At 34.7% G+C, this 22,907-nt stretch overlaps 1 protein-coding gene across 1 annotated transcript in view; it reads right to left on the bottom strand.

Annotated features, from left to right (window-relative positions):
- UNC13C (unc-13 homolog C) overlaps positions 1–22,907 on the bottom strand; it is a 155,548-nt gene that overhangs the window by 120,796 nt on the left and 11,845 nt on the right. The window contains 2 exon segments of the mRNA XM_086620088.1: positions 16,386–16,450; positions 16,980–17,002. Coding sequence (XP_086476214.1) covers positions 16,386–16,450; positions 16,980–17,002 — 88 coding nt within the window.

Below are 22,907 nucleotides of genomic sequence, written 5' to 3'. Positions count from 1 at the left end.
TATATACCTTGTCAGATCTAATTCAGAGATACTTTGAGATTTTCAGAGAAGCTGGGATACCCTATTTTTCAAGACCCAACATTTTCCCCTCCTTGTTCCTTCTGTTTGACACCATCTCAAATACCATTTTCAGTTGTTCTTATATTTCTATTTCTCTGTCTTTATGTATGAAATAAAGTACATGTCGCAGCAAACAGCTTATCATCTGAAAGCCCTCATTTTATTTATACACATCACGATTACTGGGTGAAGAGAGATTTAACTGAAATTAGTGACAGACTTTTCACTTGCTTCTGAAGGGTCAGTACTTTGTCCCAAATACTCCTCTGCTGACTTGACGATTACAAACCTGTCCTCCTGCCACTAGTAGAGCTGACTCTGTTTATACAGTCTATAGAGTTGACTATCTAATTCCGTATTTATTTAAGCTAATACTCTGGCTGATGATTCCTGTTAGATGATTCCATATAGATGTTATAGCTCCATAGCCAAAAGGAATTATGAATCAGACCTCAGCTGTCACGATTTACAGCCTGGCATATTGATACAAGCTGAAATCAATACCGGCTTATGCTAATATGCCAGACTGTAAACAGTTCAGGGACAGACATATTCCTCTACTCTGATACCTTCAGTGCTAGTATCTTCAAGATGAATCAATGCAAGCCGACAGAACTCACAAATCAGAAGTTCAAATCATTTAAGAGAAGAGAAAGACATTAATTGGTATTTCAAAGAAGTCACCAACTCTGCTTTAAGCAGTCTCTGAATTACAAACTCTTAGAAGACCAGAAGTCTAAAGAAATATCATATGCTATGCTTACTCTTTTCTGACAATTTGCTAGGTATCTGCTTTTGGCCACTGTCAGGAAGAGCAGGATGATGGGCTAGATGAACCTTTGGTCAGACTCTGTATCACTGGGGTTTGGTTGGTTGGTTTTTGGTTGATTTGTTGTTGTTGGAGTTTTTTGTTTGTTTTGTTTTTAAGGCACAGCCTACAATAATTTTTATCTCTCACTTAGAATAAAATGGACTTCTATTTGGTCGCCTCACTATTCCACAGGCTTCTGGAAGAAATGGACACAGCAATAGACTGGCAGTATTTATTTCCATGCTTTACTTTCAACAGAGGCAGAACGGCAAATTTACTTTCTTGAGTGTGCTTGATAAAGTACTTGAAAAGTTCGGCTTGGGTGAAGCTTAACTGAACTAAAATCAGAAGAGAGAAAAGGTAAAATGGCATAATGACATCTATGTTTTGGGAGGTATTTGTTCACCTTCTGTTCAATAATTCCTATACTTGGAAGTTCTGGTGAAATTTTATCTTTTGCAGTATCAGTATTACAGACAGGTCCAGCTTCTGATCTGCAGAGAAATGGGGGAGCTTTCTTGCTCAAAGTCAAAATGATATTGCCCAAAAATATGAGACACACAAGAGCAGTTACACCATTAAAAAAGTGATGAAATAAACAGAGAAAATCTGGGCTAACAGACTACTTAGTGGGCAGCTCTTCAAGTAGAATAAATTGCAAAAGCAATTTCAGAAGTTATCCTTTAAGGTCAAAGAGTACTTTTAGATAGCAGAAGGAAAATCCCTAAGATGGAATAAAAAATAAACTTAACAAAACCACAAAGTGGAAACAAACATTTGGGGTAAAAACAATAGGTATTGCAGCATGGATAACACTGAAATCTGTGCCATGGATGCAAGAGCATCAATTAGCATCAAGGGAATTGTTAACTGTTAAAGTCAATATTAGAAATAATGAGTAAGAAAGCACTGCTGCACTCTCCAGTCCCACAGACTATGTTACTGTGATGAAGCACTCATCGCAGTTGCCAAATATTAAAGCTCAAGAGTAAGACATTATACATTTGGAGCTGTTGATACACAGATAAATCCCACAGAGGGAACAAAGCCTGTTTCTCCTATCTTTTAATAAACAAAGACACTCTGAATATTGTTTCTGATATGAATTTTTAAAGATTAAAGTTCAAGAACATCTACACATTCATTTAATCTTGTAGTTCAACATACCTGCAAAGAGATTGATAGAGATCTAATATTTACACTGATATGCACAAGATTCAATCCCCAAAATTGATTAGTTTAACTTTAAAAAAACCCCTGTGAAGTCAAGAAACTTTCTCCACAAATTCAAATAGGATTGAGATGTCCATGCCCAGCTCTCTGAACACCATCAAACATTTTTATCTTCAAAGAACTTTCCTATGTCTTAATAACTTAGTATTCTTTTTCATATGGTGCCAAAATTAAAAGATAAAAATGCAATGTTGTGGTTTTTTTTCCAAACAAAATATAACTATTAAAGTTTTTCTGAAAATTGTATCTCTTTTCCCATTAGTTAAAAAAAAATAAACAATCACATTTCACTACATTTCACTATCCTGTCACAAAGCAACAACTATCTTCACATAGCCGGTAGGAATAAAACTGGCAGGACAGTAAATTTTATTTCCTAATAGGAGACCTTCCGATCTCCTCAACTTTGACATTCTTCAGGGAAATCTTGCTTGACAATGAATTTTTGCCTTTGCTCTTGCAAAGAAAATCACAGATATATTTTACACTCATAACATGGCTCAGAAATGAAGTGATGCTTTCATCCTTAAGTTGTATACTGGTATTTAAAAAAAGCAGACATTTGGTGTTGGATAAAATTGCTTGATCCCAAGATGCCAAACCTTAAACCCTTTTCTTCAAAATGGCAGTCTCTTGGCACTGTGCAGGAGTGAGTTAAAGATAATGCTCAGAATAAAGTGAAGAATAAAGGTATAAATTGATTCAAAATATTGCTTCCTTAAGAGACAACAGTAAAATAATCAAGATCTTTAGAAGCTGAATAAGGTGAAAATGCCTTTGAGTGTTTTTTCTCTATGATGCCTTCAAGTTATTAGGTGCTTTATTGTTAGTAGATAAGCTCTAGCAGGAAGTTTCTTAAGTTGTATGTCATTAATTGGCTTATGGGTTATATTGTGGATAATACTCTGAATACAGATAATAACTTCCTATTATAGATGCTTAAAGCTGTTTTAAGGCATGTGAGTTGTTATTAAGGTACTGGTTTCCAAAGCAAAAGCTTGAAATAAACATGGACCTTTATATACTCCCCAGAATGTATATCACATTTAGCTAAAGGACAAGGCCTAAGTTCTACTTTATTGTATGATCACCTATTGGTTCACAGACAAGTTCTTATTCTGCAAACATTGAAGTAATTTTGAGCTTTAAGAAAAGAGTTTGCAGTTTCATTTTGATCCATATTGACTAAATTTAATTAAAGATACAAAAACAGTATACGGGAAGAATGCATTCCTTGTTCTAGGTTCCGAAAAAAACCCTGATGTACAATGGGGATTATTTCCAAGAAAAGCTACAGTTTAACCTACAGTCTCTAAAAGAGAGAGATCAACAATTCCTCAATACTTAAAAAAAAAAAAAAAAAAAGTCAACAACAGTATTAGGTATTCTTCTTGTTGAAAATCCTTTAACCAGAAAAGAATTTGGAATGTTCTTTCATAATGGTCCTGCTATAAATTGTTGATATTGCTAATATTTCTGTACAAGAATTTAGTTTTGATTTTAAAGTAGTGACGTTCATTTAAAAACAAAAAAGTAGTTGACTAACAAAGCAGCTAAGTTTGAAATTACTTTTTAAAATCATCTTTCAGTGATAGAAGGTCACAGTACTGTTTACTAGTGCAGTAAGGAATGGAGAACTGCAAGCTACCTTCATATCAATGGCCTTACAGTGGATTAATAATTTCTGAGCTATTAATTGCATTGAATAAAAGATATGTTAAGAGCTGTGACTGACCCAGTAAAGATTTCCTGTACAGCACAGATGCTTGGTGGTCCAAAAGATATTTGTAGGCAAAGGACAAAATAATGTATAAAAGATATAAACTTGTCACATGAGAATCATTAATTATTACAATTAGGGCAAATAAATTAAAAGGAATGGTACAAATATTCCTACCCTTTCTGGAGCCTTCCAGTTTTGGTGAAAGGCCATTTCTTTTCTTTTGCCCATTAGGACATTTTTCCCTATACTCGAATGAGAGCTCAGTGCATGTGTAACACACTATGCCTGAAATATTCTAACTGCCTGTAGTGTGAGTAAGCTGGCTAAAAGCAGCAAGAAGTTTTTCCCTACAGTTGATCAATTCTCCTTCATAGTCTTGAGTAGGGCTTGTATGGATCCATCTTCCCTGACTCTCTTTAGATATAGTACAGAATACAGTGATGTGTTAGGTTCTCACAGAAATACTTAATCAGATGTGCTGTCACCTTATGCAACCAATTGGCTTCACTTCATCTCTACCAGTGACAAGACAACAGAAAAATAATTATTCTGGAGTTTTACCAAGTCAGGACTCACATATTAGGGCAGTGATTTTTTTATTTATTTGTAGCGAAATTGGGAGCTGGTAAACCTGTTAGTTCAAAATGTCACCCGAAACTCAACAGGATATGGAGGGGAGAAAAGCATAAATACATTTTCAGTGCAAGGAGAACGCAGTTCTGGGGCAATTTCCCAGAGAATTGTATCTTCCTTATGTTGACTTTTGGTGTCACATGACATTTTAAGAATATTTGGATTACACCTGCCTGTACATTAGTTATAAAGAAAAATTCTTTGTAGAGATTGTCAAATATTTGGACTGCCAATAAGATGCTGAAGAAAGTTTTAAAAAGTCACATTAATAGCTTTCAAACATTGCAATAAATTATTTTGACTTACAGCAGCAACAATAATACCCCATTTAGTCTGATCCTGCTAGTGTCCGCTTGGCCCACGCTGTTCATTCAAGTTAAATTATTCTTTCTTGTTACAAACATAGGACTTGAAAGCTGTAATTGAAACACTCAAAACAAACTCTGATGAAGACAATAATATCTTCCAATAAAATCAGAATTTTTTTTCTAGACTGTCAGTTTAGTGTAGCAATTCAGATGCAATTCCCAATAGCAAAACGTGCATTAATTTCTGTTCTGTAACTGGTAGGTAGCCTATATGGTGAAGAATGTGACAGATGATCTATATGTATGGATATATGTATATACACCTGTATGTGGGTTTTTCGTGGTTTGTTTTTTTTTTTGTTTTTTTTGTCATTAAAAATAAAACATCTCACAGTTTAATGTAAAGAGGTTTTTACTTTTTCTTCTTTTTTTCATTCCTAGGCATAAATATTTTAGAAAGAATCACAGCCATTCTTTAAGGTCTGTGTAAGCGAGTTCATTTCCAGATGAAAATAATGACAAAAATGAAGACATGAGGTTTCACTGTTCTGTTTTTTATATCACTCAGTATTGAACACACATTTTAGGTTACTGATATACTTCATTTTCTTGAAGTTCTTCAGATTATGTTCTATGTTTCTGTTTTACGGCATAATTAAATTTCTGTAGTTAAATGTGATAAATAAAACAGGCAGCTTTAATAACTTATAATGCTGGTCTAATCTCATGAAAACTGAGATTAATTTTTTTAAGATTGAACTAGGGGGTGAAGAAGAGAAGAATTGTATCATTACTGCATATGATAATCAGAAAATGTAGTCACTAGCTTTTGTAAAAACATAAAAATAAAACCATGCAAGTTAATAAAAATAATTACGAGACAGCCACACTACTGTCTGAAGACCCACAAATCCACACTTGGGTATCAATACATAATTTTTGCTGGAGTGGGAAACTCAAATTGAAGATCTAAAATTGTGTATGAATACTGGGAGAAAATACCAGCATTATAGAAGTAATTATAGGACGGGATTTACAGTTTTTCCTGGTCCTCAGTATATTAAAATGCCATCAAAGAAATACCTAGCACATCCTGTGAAAATGAAAGTTGGATTAAAAGAGTCTTAAAATGAGCTAAAAATACTATGTTAAGAAATGAAAAAAAATGAGCCAAATTCCTCCATAGAAGAAAACCTGATATCCTGGCCAATTCAAGCAGCTGTCAGAAAATTTTGGGATAGACTCGGCTATACTAAAGGACTATATCCAGTCAAATTTTGACAGACTGTGTGCTCAAATGAGTATGACATTAGTGTCATGAAAATTTTGAAATTATGTTTCTTAATCATATTTCTATAGCAAAGATATGAATTTATCATACATTAGGATACATTGACAGATGCTCTGAATCTGGCTGAGGCAGCAAAACTGACTTTGAGACTACAGCTTTGAACCTGCCCCTGCCGCCTTCTGATCGCAAATCTGTTGAATGCTTCATCTCCAGGTGCAAGGCAAAGCGGATCAACGGACATTCTAAATTGTGCTAACAGGCCTCTGGGGCCACCGCAGCTTTTGGAAAATATAATAAAGTTGCTTGCAAAGAAGTTCTGACCTCATTTCTTTTTTCTGTCATGCTTCTTGTCACATTACAGGGAGCTGATGCTAGCCAACTAAAATGACTTCATGCTAGCCTTGGGCAATGTGGCCTCAAAGTGCCACCACTTCAACTCGTAAAACTTTTTTCCATTTTTTTCACTATTGTGGAAAAAAACCACAACCCACTCACTCCCTGTCCTCCTCCTAAAACACTAAAATTAATTCCAAAGGAATTAAAACTAAGAAAAGTTACTAAAAAACAAGTATAGGCAAAACATCATTAAAACTACATTTGCTGGTATTCTTGACCCTTACAGCAGAGCAAATCAGTAGTAACATTAATGAAGACAGAGTATTCACAGTGCTGCAAAAATTTTCAAGGAGAATTTGATCTCACCGTTTACAGGAAAGAGAAAATCTGAACATCCTTCTCAAAATTAATGCTCCCTTAGAAGAACTGTTGCAATACTGTAAAACCAAGGACTCATTGTGAATTCCCTCTACTATCCTTGAAGTCTACATAAATCGTTTCCTTAGTATCAACATTACCATAATGAAAAAAGACCAACAAGGGAAAGAAAAAAAATAATAAATTTGCATAAAGCTTGTGAGATTTTATAAGGTGGAGATAGGAGGTTCCACAAGACAAATTCATTTGCAAAAACAGGATGGAGACCTTTCTAGAACCAGATGAGGTCATAACATGCTACACTTAATTCACCTTTGACAACATGCATCTCTGTGGTTGTCATTATCATAGGATCATAGCATCTAATCAAAACAAGAATATAAACCTCCTGGAGCAGAAAGAGATAAAACAGATTAAAAGCAATACTGAAACATCAGTGACACCCTAATGAAGGTGGTGAAACTGTGTCTTACAAAAAAAAACCCAAAACTTAATTTCTCTTTTAAATCCAGATGTTTATGTAGCTGTGAACTTTCAGCTACAGTGCTACTTTCAGTATGCTGTATCATCATAGAATCATGGCCAAACAGCTTTACTACATTTCCACCTCTGATTAATTAATAATTTCTGCAGACATGGTAACACATAGATTTAGAAATACATCCACAGGAATACATAACTGACTGTACCCAGCCTATACATGTTTGAGTCTGGGTATCATCCACATTAAAACTTCTTCAATGACACTCAAGACAGTTTATTTCTGGACCACATGCTGGATCAGGAAGTCTTTCATAAGACTTATCTTTCATAAGATAAAACAAGGAGAGTTAAGTCAATATGAAAAATGCAGAAAAGACTTGGAATCTGGGAGGCTGCGAGTTCCTTATGGGTGTGGATTAAAACTAGAGCACACTTCATTTGAGAGTTCAGAGGAAAGATGAAATGGAAGAAGTAGAAAAAAAATCAGTAAAAGAGACAGCAGATCTGAAAAAAGAAAAAGAACAAAAACTTGAAAATGAAGGGGAGAACTTTAGCTGGATTTGGTAGTAGCTAGTTGGCAGGTGAGAAGAGTCTTGAACCTCTCAGGGTACATCTAGATACATCCTTCCTGACTTCTAAAATTTCGAACAGGGATTCTTGAAAAGCTAAGTAAGGAGTAAGCAATTCTACTAACTTCAGGTTATTGCTGAACTTTGATACACAAGGAGAGATAAGAGTCTAGTTCAAATCCATTTGTGTAACTTGGACTCTTTTTTAAAAAGTACAGTCTTCAGGATTTTCATCTAATTCCTCTAATGCATCAAGTTCCTATTGACACAGTATTTTGCACAGAAGATTCCCAAATTGCCTGTTGGCTGTATTAAAATCCTCAAAGGCATCCCTCTGTTTCTAGAGTTCCTTCTGGTTACAAGAGAAAGAAAAAAAAAAAAAGGTAATCCCTTTGATATCTTAGTTGATTGTGTAAAGCACTTACCTAGAGTATAGGAGAGTTTATTTTAACCTTAAAGAGTACTACCACTTTCCAAGCACTATCCTAACTCTTATCCTATAAATTTAGGTTAATCTGTTTCTCCCATACCCCCTCTTCTGATGTACCTGCACCATTCTGTGGTACAGAAAGGTAAAGGGCTTGTGTGCATTATGCATAGGCTGTGCATGCATTTCCTTTGTATCTTCACGTACAGAGTCTTTGGTGAAAGGTTTTGATATTAGACTGTTCTTTTCAAGAATATAAATATCAATGTAGAGTCAAATTGCAAATTAAAGCTGTATCTACAAACCTCAGCAAAAGCATGATAGAAATAAAATAACATTTCTGAGGCTGTGAAAAGTAAATGTACAGAGACTAAGAGATTGACTCAGAAACTTGGATTCTCAGGGCTTTTTGTTACTCAGCAGCAGTTCCATCAGCAGTGAATAAAACTCATGACGTGTATAAGGCATTCTTATGTCACAAAGAACTACTTCTGACAAGCAATGTCTGTAAAATCACTTCCATCTGTTATTCTGCTCTATAACACAAGATATGACTAAAATTGAGGTTCTTACTGGACTCCTTTTACTGATACTAAGGAGTAGCAAGGAAAAAAAAATCCAGATTCAAGAATGATTAATAGTCTTTTCCTGGAAGAAAAAATTATGCCTCAGTTAAGAATGCTGATGATGTTACCAAAGAATGAAAAGGATTACATGGTTTTTGAGGGAACAGCAAGAACAACAGAATCAAGACAGATGAGTAGACAATTATAAAGATATTTTATTATTACATTAGCAGTGTAATTTATGCTCAGTCAGTAATTTGCCATAACTCACATCTCTGCCTCTTTAAGTAGCTGAGTTTTCTAGTCAATCTATATTTCCTGTCAGAATCTTTTCATGATTTCAAGCTCAAGTGCAGCTTAGCAGAAACATCTTGTCTGCAACTTTTTTAACTGCTGAAGTACGGCAATGTCAGAGAGTTCTTACACATACATACTTGTTCACATGAACACTTTTAAAAGATTAAAGAAACTAACCAGACTTCAGGGATGAACTGCAATTTTGAAACTACAGCTTATAAAGGAAACTATTTTTCTTTTATACAATGAATCAATGACCAGATGAACTCACATAAGACAATAACACTCCTGCCTCTTCTTTGCTCAGCATTCAATCAGTGTATAGTAAAGATCATAGAAAAAATTTGAGACTCTAAGGACAACTTAAGCCTCTACTGGTTTCAGTTGCTACCACAGAAAAGATGACAGTTTGCTTCACAGCTGTGACTTGTTAGAGTGTACTTTAAACTTGATTATACTGAGAGTTTATACTAATTTCACTGAAGCAACTTGTTGGTCTTTAGTTGCTGTAACTGGGACAAAATGCCAATGTAAACAAAGTCTATGTTTTGCCTACTTTATGTATTTAAGGCAGCTACCTCATATGCAGAAAAGTAGTTAAGTAGCTGCCTTTTACCTCAAACACACGGTTAAGCAGGTTTAAGTCCTTCATGACATCATTCCAGAATGTTTTTTCTTTATTATTATCATCAGATGTAAGCATACTTTTCTTTATTATTATGAGTCCTTTTAATGAAAAAATTCTAGAAATCTCAGTATACAGACTTCTGGAAAGGGAGATGTGATTTCTTTACCCATACCTTGACAGGTGAAGTACAAAATGCTTGATCAGGAAATGGAAAAGCAGCCATATAGTCTGCCAGCATTCTGTGCTGAAAAAAATAATTTTGCTGTTTTAAAAATTAAATTCTGGCTGAACTAAATAAGAACTCTCACCTGGACTGAAAAAAATGGGAGGAAAACCATATATTGGTGATTTTCTGTAGAAGCATGACCGAAAAGAAAGAAGCAAACCCCAAACTGGTTACTCCTAGTCTTTAACTATCTGGAAACACAAATAACACATTAGTTAAAATCTTTGCTGAAAAAAGAGAGGTTCCAAGTATCAGAGACAGGTCATCTGGGGGAAGTCCAAAGCCAGGCTAAGACTAGTTACTCACTAATATTTCAATCACAAAAAATAGGAATAAATTAGTATCTGAATGCACTCTCTCACTTCAGTAATACTGACAGAATACATACTCTGTGGAGAAATAAGACAAGTGTGGAAAAACTGCTAGATATGGTCTGATGTCTAGAGCATTTCTAGTTAGCTATGTTCTAAAAATATATCATTTGCACTTAGCATCCACAAGTTTAATAGTAATTCCAGGCTAGTATGCTTCAAAACGCGCTTCCAGTTTTGATGACCAGCAGATATTTTAACAGATCAGCTTATAAATGAGAGAGGAAGGAACCACAAGGCAAGATGTTTCCAGCTGCTTTCATCGTAAAGGGGTACCCTTCTCTGCAAGAATCTAGTGAAATGATAGTAAATCCTGTTTTCTGCATGAGAAATTAACGTGTTCCTTATGGCAACAGTCAACTAAAATCCAAGGAATTATCTGAAGCAGTTGCTTTACCTGCAGGACACTGAGGCTTGTATAGCTTAGTGGCCACTGTTCTGCTTTTTGACATGAATGAACATGTTCTCAAATCACCTTTCTAGAATAAAAATTATATGCTTGTCTCCTACTTCTGCACTACCTCATATGGAGCCTGGAGCATCATTAATCGCTCTCTTCGTATTCCTGATGTGATTAAGCTTAGTTACAGGCAAACCAGTTCTCAACAAGAAAGAAAAATAATAAAAAAAATAATAATCAACTAGCAAAACAACCAACAAGCCCAAACGTTCAACACATCCACTAAGACCTTGAATCCACATTTTCATTGTTTTGAGGAAAAGCATTTTTTTTTCCACAACTACAGAACTGCTTTCATTTTTCAAAATTGTTCTACATTTATACTCCACTAAGGCTAGATGAACTCTCCCTTTATGAGGGACTTGTGAACCTTTTATTAGACTTTGAATTCATCTGGGTCCAACAGCTGCCTCTTTGCATAATTTTAGATAAATAGTGACCCTTCCTTTCTTTTTTAAGATTGAAGGGAAACAGAGAAAAGCAGCTTTGGCAAGGGTTTGGCTAGAGCAGATATAGTGGTAGCCTTGCAGTGGTTTAAGATGTCAGGATTGTCTGAGGGGTGGGGTTCAAAGGAACAGAACAACAACAAAGACCATATTTTTAAACTTGAGAGGAGCTAGTGGTATGAAAAGCTGGAATGAAGGAGCTTGGAGCAGATATGAGCCTGTGTATCCATGTTTTGGGTTTGGTGGGAAGACAGACGGAAAGTGCATAAGCAAGATAATACGCTAAAGAAGGGCTACATCTGAAATTCTCATCACTACCACTTTGGCTGAAGACGGGTAGTCTGTGGATACAGGTACATATAGAAGGACAGAGCTAACAGGCACTGGACTCGTACATATACTGAGGAGTGGGGTGGAAAGCAATTGGGGGTCTGTGGGCAAGTTATTTCCATGTTTCTCCTGGTAGAAGAGCAGGTATAGCATTTTATATTATTTTAAAAACATTTTTAAATGCTGTTAATTAGTTTCTTTTCCCAATATAAATGTTTTGTTAGAAGCAGTATATAAAGGAAAGAAATTACAGAACTCATTAAAACGAAAAATAATTTCAAGTACACAGACAAAACTAGAAGGTAACAGCACGAAAGGGGATTGGTGCACAATAAGGTGAACAATATGAAGACATGGAAATGCTGACCCATCAAACTCTTATCTCACAGATAGATAAACAATAAATGTACACCTGCTTGGGAAGATACTTTTCCGTTTTAAGTGGAGAGTAGGAGAATTCACTGGGAGATCCAGTGGGAAAATACAGTTCTACTAATATAAAGGTGTGCTGAAAACACACATTTCAATCTTTTTCTTGGAGAACTGCATATTTAGTACTTTTTCTTGCACCTTTTCTGAAACAGCCGCAACTTTGGAGATATGACTAGAAATTCTCCTATGCACAAATTTGATCCTTCTAATAACATTTAATAGGACCGTAAGTATACAAAGAGTGCTGGCTATCAGCTGGAAGTAAAGATTAATATACTGGTCTGGATTGTGAGATCAAGTTTTGTTGAAAAACAGAATAGCTACATTACCAGAACTAACAAATAGGGCAATGCTGCATTGACAGTGAAACATCAGTCTTTGTGTATAGTCTTTGGAATATTAAATACTACAGCCATAGACAAACTGTTCATGTTATGTGGGTTATACATTAAATTCTCCACTGCCCTCCCCACCTCCAACAATAACCACCCTGACATAGAAGATGGAACTGAGGGCACACAATTTATCATTCAATGCAAGAAAAAAGCTGTAATGTTGACTATTTTTTGTATGCTTCTGAAAATATTCTGCATAACAATCATCTAGTTGAATTTGTCAGAGAAGAAAAATAAATCGTTTTACCATTGAGAACATGCCACTGAAAGAAAGGAGTAATTATCTGCATGCAGCACCATCTGTGTACCATTAGCAAATTTCAGAATGGATTAGGCCATGTAGTAAAATTATCAGTCTGTGACATCACTGCCATCAGGCAAGCAGTGAATTTATACAGAGTAAGTCTCTGGAAAAAGTAAAACAGTACTACCCTAGAGTCAGATACATGATGAAAAATCCAGCTGACCTCCATGAACTTTTTAAAAATACTGAAAAAATGAATTCAAAAGTGTCTCATCTTCAACCAATCAAAGAAAAATAAAATTAAGATTTTTTTTCTACTGGTATGGAAAGAATAGGGAAGATGAAGCTTTTGCCTTTTAATAGAGCAGCCCTCGGAAAATTGTATTTGGTGTTTGCCTTTTCTTTCTCATCCTGGCTTTTCTCTAATCTTGTGCAGCCATGTGGAGATCATTGCAGAGAATGAAGATTTGCAGTCCATGCCATGGACTTGGGATGTGCTGGTGCATGTGAGGTGGGTTCACAGCACTGCGCTATGAGAGAGAGGGAAGAGTAAGGCAGGAGAGGCAACTGAGATATTTCTACATAGATAAAGCAAGGTATCAAGGGTTGTGAGGGAAAGAACCTCCCTTCACATCAAATAGCAACACCTTTTGGGAAGAGTAAGAGGGAAAAGGAGTCATAGCTAAGGCTGTAGCCAGTTACGCCAGCAGTGAAGAGGCTGAGGGAACCTAGAATTTATGATTAATTTTTGCATGCAGGAGTAGAGTGGAAAGTGTGATTAAAACAGAGCCACAACAGTCTTTGACATGTCAGGATTCTTCAGCTGAATGAGAAGCTAAATGAAAATTGCATCACTGTTTTCAGGGAGGCCTAGTGAAACAGAGACTTGCACAAAGATATTGCAGGCAGCAGAGGGAGTAGAGGCCCAATCTAAATCTTGTCAGCAAAGGAAGTCAGGTTTAATCTAAAAACATGGGCTAGTATTGAGCTACTGTCAGTCACTTGAAGTCCTGTGCAGTGGTTACAGGATGTCTGTACAAGGGATTGACACAGTTTATTCTCAGAGGATTCAGTATTTTAATTTCTTCACCTGCGAATGGAAGACGGGCGATTAAAAGAGCACTTCTGTCTGTATACTCCCAGTCAGTAGCAAAAAATCTCCTTACATCTATGAGATTGTTTTTTGTGTGCAACCCACAAAAAATAAGAATTCTATACAGTCTTTACACTACTTTTCTAAGTCCTATACCTGTTAGGAAACTGTAATTAACTAAGTGGCTATGCATACAGCAGAACTGTATGGTCACATGCAGCTTCCTGCATGCATAAATATCAATGCTTGATTGTCAGTACCGACACTCACAGAGTGTGCTTACAAAATGCTATTCCTAAACTACACAATAACTAGATGTTAAACTGTTTCTTTTCTGGTTTTGCAGATTGCAAGCAATATGACAGAATGAGCTCTCTCTTCTTAAGCTTACTCATATTGGGGGCAAACAATAAAAGGAACAGAGCAACAAGAAGTAGGTTACTTAAAGAAGGGAAAATAAGGAAAAAAGAAAAATAATACGAAATTGAAAATTTTCCTTAAGATTTTGGTTATGTTAAGAAATAATTCTCTAGCTTAAGCAATGAAAGGCCAACCACATGCCGTGATCAAAACTGGGTCATTAGAAACCACAGATGATAAATCCAAGACAATTTTGGACTAGCTTTATTTTCGGTCTCAGATTTCTGAGTCCTTTCATTTTTTAGAGAAAAACAACCATTTCTTCTTATTCTAGGAATACAGTACTGAATGTAATATACAATTCTGCACTGAACAGCACCTATAAATGTACCTGAGAATGTCAATTTCTACACTGTATTTCAAGAATTTGAATTCAGTATGATGTCAAATATTGTTCTCTTACTAGTTCTGAAAACTATGCAGTAACCTATACACTAAACTTCTCCAAAATAGTTGTTGAATAGTATGAACAGCTGCTCCTTTTTTTGTTGTTTTTAATATGCAAACCCCAAAGTTTTGTGCCAGGCTTACACATAAATGCCTCTGAGTATGATCATTCTTAGTTTCCTTAGACCACAGCTTACCACATAGTTTTTAAGATGTCAGATACCTGCTTCTCAGTGGTGAAGTATACTACTGTTTGTGGTGCCTCAAATCATAAGTTACTCAAATCTGAGGCCATGAAAGCCTATGAGTAGAAAAGAACTGATATTCCATAGCACAAAAGCATACAGAGTTTCAGTTAATGTTTTTGTGGATAATACATTGCTGAAAAAGTATTCAAATCAGTAATCTAATCAAGAGAAACAAAGTTGCTTCAGATGTGCTAGTTTCATGTTGACAAACAATATAATCCAAACAGAAATACTAATGTATTGCATTTGGAAGTCACAAAAAAAAAAAAAAAAATCACAGCACTTCTATTGTTCTATTTGTAAAACGTAGAGAGATACAGTACTTAGAAAACCACATTTAAAGAAGGAGTAGCTGTTTTGGCATAGTAAGAAAGAGTGCTGATCCATATACAAGGCAAAACTTTTTATCATTTCAATACTGAGATATTTTTGACCTTTTCAACCCTATGAGAAAATGGCAACTAATCAAAGTGAAAGCACTGTGTGGTTTGTGAGCCAAGAGACATACACTATAATTTTATTCTAATGCCAAAGAGCACATTAGATGAAAAAATACATCAGTTATCTCTTACAATATTTAAAATGTTTCACGTTGCATTCAGCAACTAATCCTGCTCAATGTCACATATGGTCTCACACTTTTACTGCAACTCTGAAGTTGCTATGAGCTACAAAAAGGAAGAAATACAACACTTCAAGGTATGACAAACTATACAGAAACTACCTAAGCCACTGAAAAGCTTGACAGTGCTCTTAAATGCTACTCTAATTATACCTTCCACAGCAGCATGTGAATTATATTAAGCAAATTAATACCATTAGCACCTTTTAAAGGAAAAAAACCCAAAACGTAGGAATCTCAATAAGAAAACTTCATAGTGTCTAGAATCTATTGTATAACCTTTAAGATGTACAAATAAGAAGATGGAAATAAATTCATTTGATATCATTGCTTTCTCTTTGTAACAAAGCGTAACTATAGCAAACATTATGTAGTGCACCAGCAAGACGATAACATCCCTTTTATATAGTTAATACTAATGATAAATTACCAATGGCTTTTACTTTTTTTCCTTTCCAAACTGAATAATAAAAGGTATTCAAAATAGGGAGGAGAGATTTTCCTCAAAGGAGAGAATGCCTAGAACTGGATGTAAGATAATTCTATCTAGAGACAGTAAAAAAAAAGATGTATAAGTTTCTGCCATGTTCACTCTTAGCATATGGAAGATCTTTTTCCCTTGACCTTTCAATATTAGATTTCAAAAATTAGACTGATATTATTATATTACTACACATTTACTAAAATGAAGACAAAAATCAAACTACAGCTTCAAAGGGCATTTATTTTGTAAGCAGAGAGGTAACGAATTTTCTCATCCAGTTTACCTGTGCAACTGAATTGTATTAATTTCTTAAAGATTAAGGACTTAGAAAAATTAAAAGATGACATACATAACAAAATGACTACCTAACTTTTAAAATAATTCAGTTTCTTATAAGAACAAAATTTAGAAAAAATACTACATAACACTATAAGACTAATTTGCAGATATAAATAACAAAATTCACAGTCATATTGGTACTTACCCACTAAACGCCTGGACTGCATAAAGTTTGGAAGTATCCAAGGAACTTCCACTTACTATCCGAGCCTTTAATAAAGACCAAAAAAAGTGCAGTTACTCAGTTGCTCTTAGTAAGTCTTGGACAGAACTTAACTGCTCAAACATATAACACCTAATATGAAAATGTTTAGCAGGGTCAGCTCCAGGCCAAAGCTAGAGTAACTATTGCTTTGGAATACATTTTGGTAGCGTTCAGCATTCAGTGAAACACACTGGAAGAACCCATGGGAAGATAAGATACTGCATCCCAAATATTGTTTTCCTTTAAGTCCTATAGTGTATGCAGTGTAGATGATAATTAGAGGCAAAAATCCCAGATACCATGTTTGACAGCAGCAGACCCCTGTGTTGGCAATTATGATAAGCACAACAGTGAGGGTTATCCTGTTATAAATGCAACACGTTTGCAATACGCTCAAAGGAGAACAAAAGAGTGGAAAGCTGGGAAAAACATGCAGATTTCACAACTAAAATGAAGGAACCAAACAGGTCAAATAAGTCACAAACAAACATCAACAAAATACATGATCCCTATAGTAAATACGTGATTTTAAACCTTTTCATCCACAGAACCGCTATCTGAAAGAGAATTGGGAAGAAGGGGAATATAGGTTAGACAAAACAGTCTCTGAGAAAATATCTTATGCTACAAAAAACTGTCACTGTTTTAACCTGCTAATGCAGAGCAGAATCCCAGTAACACCTGTGCTTAGCTGTATCATTGCAGCAAGACCACTGTCACTACATTTTAAACAAGCAAAAAGATGCTTTCAGTAGATACGACCCCCTGCCACTTATGAAGGACTGTGCAGATACCACAGAATTTCTATACTGTATCCCATCTCCACATGATTTTTAGGGGTTTTGTTTTTTTTTTAATATATTTTAATATTAATGAATATATATTTAATATAGTTGCAGTGTTCAAAAAGCAATGCTCTATTTTCAAGAAAAATGAAAGTGTTTCTACTAAGGATAGGAAAAAAAACCCCAAAACACCTAAACTGTAACTATTCTATTCTATCATGGCTATTCAGAATGGCAGGCTAATGACAGAAATAACCCCCCAAATGCCAACAGAAGAACTACAATTGTGAAAGTATAAGATATGATTTTTTTATATATATATATATATAAAAATTATATATTGCTTAATACAAAAATATGACGTATTCACATTTACTATCAGACTATTTGCTGACAGGAAAAGCTACACTTATTTCATCATCTGTCAATTTTAAAATACATTTTAATTTGTTTTTATATATGATTCCTCCAATAAATGTATCTTTTTTTTTTTACGCTTTATAGTACAGTGCATACATTGTTTTAATTGTCACCTTACTGATCTTTCCATTTTTCCTCCCCAAATGGAGTATACATTCTACAGGCTCTTTAAATAGTTCAGGTATTTTTAAGATGTTTGGAGATATCCCACGCTACATACATTAAAAATGATAATTTACACTTCAAACACGTGCCATGTTTCATTTTTAAACTGGTTTATCTACACAAAAATATCACATTCAGACATACATATGAAAAATATATTGGCAAATGTAAAGGTGCATATAGAATAGCAGCTACAATCCAGGGAACTAAAAGGCTCTACCATGCCACTAATTTTAGAGGCTACTTATGTGATCAAAGCAAAGCAAATGCACAAGAATGGGCAGAACAGAAACTAGAGATAAGTTGTTCAAAATAAGTTTTACCAGTCAGATTGTATCTGATTTTGTATTATCCAAAAAAAGTTAGAGGATTGAGCTACTAGGTATTAGCAATGTCACAACACTAAATTTGAATTCACAGAAAATCCAACTATGCAACAGTCTTTACTCATTTGAGATCACAAATTCAGCCATTTTCTTACACGTGACTAAAGTTCTTAGCTTTTCTTTTACAGCTATTGCGAACAATCTTTTTAGAAAGACTATGCCTAAAAGAATGAACTATAGTTTATTGTCACAAAGATAAGTTATGTTTTGAGTTATACAGAACATTAAATTAAAACTAATAGTAAATTCCATTATTTAGTGTAAATAGAGTAAGCACATCTCTGTGCACCAAGAGTTTGAATTGATAGTTTTCATAGTTGTTCTCCTGAATATAAATGGACGTGGTATCAATTTTTATTTTTATGTTTTAGAAAAATCCATTCAGGTATTTTTTTCTGCTGGGACATGAATTACTCTGATGTTTTCTCACTTCAAAATTTCCTCCCTCAAAATACTAGAATTTTTATTTTGCCTCAGAAAGTAACTCTTGACTAAATTAAGCTATAGTGTTTCAGTTGTCAAATTACCCGCACTTGACTGAGTACATTTATAAAAATGAGTTTACTCTTTACATTTTCTTATTTATTTGTTTGTGAAATGTATTCATCCCTCAACATCATATATGATTGGCTACTCTTTCTCCACAAGCATATAAAGAAGATTTGGACAACCATATGATCCTACTTTCCCACTACGAAAGTATTACAGCATTTTCATAAGCAGGGTAAGAGCAGAGCTAGGAGTAACTAGATGATTGCAAGCTGGGCTGGCTGTGGAAACAAAAAGGGATCTGCTTTCATGAGGGCTAAAGGAAACAAGAGGAATAGTTAAAACCAAAGTGCTAGAGCAGCACTGAGACAAATGAATGAGAAGAAAGGCAAGAGAGGATATAAGAACAAGACTATAAGTAGGAGGTCTGAGACTGAATTAATTCTCAAATTTGTAAAAAAGGCAGAGTCCAAATGGTGAAGAGAAATTTGGGGACTGAGGAAAGTTTTAGGCAGGACGTTACTTGTAAGGCAAGAAGCCTCACCATACTCTGCTCATGCAACCTACACCTTCTTTCTGGAATATCTAATCATAATAGTATTTACAATACTACCATTTAAAGATGCATAATAAATGTCAGTATTACTTATGTGGAATAAAATTTTTAAATAGTTTGCAGGTACTTTGCTACCAGTTGCCTAAAGAATCACATGAATTACATGTTTCATTTGGTTCTTTAGAAAGTTATATTAAAAAATAAAAAATTATTGAGACTTGTCTTCTACATTAAATGGAATTTTGTATTTCAGAGCATGAGAGATGGACATATGAAATTTTCTTTACCTCTCTTGAGTTTCACGCAGCTTCATCTAATTTCACTACACTTCCTCTACTGGAACCTAATTTTGCCTAAATTTAGGAAGGAGAGCGACAATCAAAAATTAGGAAGGGAGAAAAGGTATTATGTTTCTGGTTTAACTTCTTTTTCTTTGCAGTTGCTACTTAATAAATAAATAAATAGATGCACCGGTCTAATGGCCTCTTTTCTAAATAGAAATTGCATAAAGTAGACAACTGACGCAAATTTCTCAAAACAAGATTTTGAGAGCATCTCCTTTTTGCAACAAATGACTGCATCTTCAGAGACAAAATTAGTTTGAAAACTTCATTGTTTGTTGCTTCTTCTGAACTCACCATGAGTGAAATAATCTGAACTGTGGAAGTGTTCTCTGTGTGTATGAGAGCATCAAATCAGGAAGTGTACAGTCACCAAGCAATTCACTCTAGTAGTCATTAGGCTACCAGAAGAGACAGCAACTTTCCTTGACGTAGATAAGAAATGAACTGTGATTATGTAAGAGACCACTGAACGTATTTTCAAATCAGGGATACAAGACCAGACATCTCAGATTATACTGCTGAAGGACGATGATTTACTTAAAACGGCATATCTTCATATAACTCATTTCTGTCATCCACACATTCTATGGCAAACAACTAACCTAAAAAGTTTATGAACATACCAAGAACAGTGTAAATGCTGCTTCATTTACTTAACTCTATAGGATACTTATCTTATTTCAATTACTTTGGTTTTCCTTAGATTTTTATTTCATGAGAAAATTCATTAAATTATGAAATACCAGTATAGACTTCACGTTATGCCTCTATTTCATATGTCATTTTAGATAAATGGAGGGTGTTTTACTAGGATTATAGGAAAAATCCATGGGGTGATATTGCTCCGTAATTGCTGCTATTTCAGCTCAGTGCACTCCATATATATGTGCAGTAGAATAAGGAAGAGTAGGATGGTCATTTAGTTACTTACTACTGAAAATTATATTTACAAATGCTAAATATTGAAGGCAAAAGGAAAGTTCCTCCCCTCTCCCGCTCCTTTTTTTTCAGGCAGTCTGATAATTTAACACTCAAGTACATTTAATTAGGTAAATCGTAAAAAGAGGAAAAAAATTGTTTTAACTTCATTAAGGATACAGTAGTGGTACAAGGTTTCTGTAGTTCATTTAAATTTATATAATTATAACAATTAATACAAAGAAGAAGAAAAAGTAGCATATCATTAATTACAGTAAGGAAAGCGTGATGATTAGCAATCATATCACATTTCTCCAAATAAGCTCATTTTCTACACAGAATTCTTAAGAGTTGATGATAGAACATAAAAACTTAAGGAGAGGGCAACCTTAAGAAATATTTAGCAAAACAAATATTAACATGCTCCTGCTTAGCTAGAAAGTTCTCTCCAGCTCTGTACGACTCTTTACTACTTATCTCTAATCATCTTTCTTTACTATCGCTCCCTAAGCCTCCCATAAACAGATACAAACCTTTAAGTAAACATGAAATTAAAAGTATTCCCTAGTTAAAATTAGTCTTTAATGTTCCAATAATAAGAAGTTCCAGATGTTAAACGGTTGTATAACAATCAACATACCCACTAAATCCTGGCTTCTGTTGAAAATGGTTCACAAGTATCCACTGAGGTAAGTCATCCTCCAGATGGGGGGAGAGTGGGAGGCTTATTTGGCATTCTTTCAGCCCCCTCAAATAAACCCTCAAGTTATTTTCTGTCCATGTATCAGTTCAAAGGTTTTGAGAAGGCTAAGTAAAATTGCAACAAGTGTTCATTAATGCTGCACAATTACTATATAAACTCAGTCTGAAAACTAGCAGATCTTATAGAAGTTGAACTTTACACTGTTATCAACTGTTTTAAAATTAACACATGGTCTGAATTATCTATTATTAATAGCAATATTGCCATCTGTAACTTACTACACAAAACAGGAATTCATCATACAAGTTAACTAGTTTCTATACACAAACTTCCTAGGAAAACAAAACAAACAAACCTCTAAAGGATGCTAAAAAAGGCAGATTCTTCCAGCATGAAAGATAAAGTAGCAAGGAAGATACAGAAGTGAAGACAAACCTTTGCTTTTGTAGTTTATGATACCGTCAGAAACACAACTGGGCAATAGTCTCATCAGTCAGCAGACATATTTATACCAAAGAGGTTCAGAAGATCTCCCCCGTACCCCCTGGTCATAAGCATCCTTCAAGCCTTGTGTCATTTCACTTTTGCATTTTTTTTAAGCAGGAGAGTATCATCCTAATATACATCTCTTTCGTATCATCCTAATATACATCTCTTTCTTTAATGATCACAAACATTTATTTCACCACCCACTCACCATCGCACTAGAACTGTAATAGGAAACCTTAGGATTACAATGATATTATGTATACTACCTTGATTTTTCACTCTTGTAAGTGTGTATAATTGTGTAACACCAAATATGAAGAAAATCTAAAGTTCAGTGTTCTCTCAAAGTACCATTTTAATCTTTAATTCTGCAAAACAGTTGCAAGAACATCAAACTGGCTGATAATTACATCATTCCTGGAAGCAAAACCTTTACATATAATACTTGTTGGAATTAGATAACAATACAGCTGTTCCATGGAAATAACGTGTAAATTACCCACAGTCAGAAGTAGTTTGTAGTCTGAGCTGGACAATTCTAATTAGAACGTATTGCTAAGAAAGGGAAATAAAGGATGAAAACCAGGATCAAACAAAAGCGGCACATTAAAGAAGTATATTATCTGTCCAAAACGATAACATAAATTAAGCCATGCTCAAATAATAAATGCTGTACCCAGAAGCTAATATTACCACTACAGAACAGAATATTAGAGTATGCAAGCCTAGAAGATGCTGTTGTGCTAAAGCATATTCTAGGAAGATACACTGTATAACGCTTGAAAGATAATATTAAAGCTAGCGCATCATAAGAGATGAGTGATGCTTGTCTGACAAAGAGAAGGTCAAACTTGAATAAAGCTTGGTTGACAGGAGAAATAGAAGAATTGCTGCCAGCACTTTACTAGCAGTGATGTAGAAAAATTACTAGCGGATACACTGAGAGCCAAAAGAGGAGGTCAGCTTGGTGAAGATAAAAACTGCATTTGTGTCTTTATTAATAAACCGGTCTGCAAATCTCAAACAAGAGGACCTGCTTTAAAAACATCTCTGGTGTTTAGAAACTGAGTCTCATAAGACTTCTAAAGGCTCTTGTTTTCTATTGTCTTTCAACAGCTACTAGATGCTTCTACCAACTTCTGAAACTTATTGATTATCAAGAGAACTATTTGATTAGGGAATTCGGTATGATAACAGTGCTTTTTAA

Source organism: Tauraco erythrolophus, chromosome 14 (genome assembly GCF_009769465.1).
Source record: "Tauraco erythrolophus isolate bTauEry1 chromosome 14, bTauEry1.pri, whole genome shotgun sequence".
Classification (NCBI taxonomy): Eukaryota; Metazoa; Chordata; class Aves; order Musophagiformes; family Musophagidae; genus Tauraco; species Tauraco erythrolophus.
Note: the sequence above shows the minus strand (reverse complement) of the source record. Positions and strands in the feature narration are given on the sequence as shown.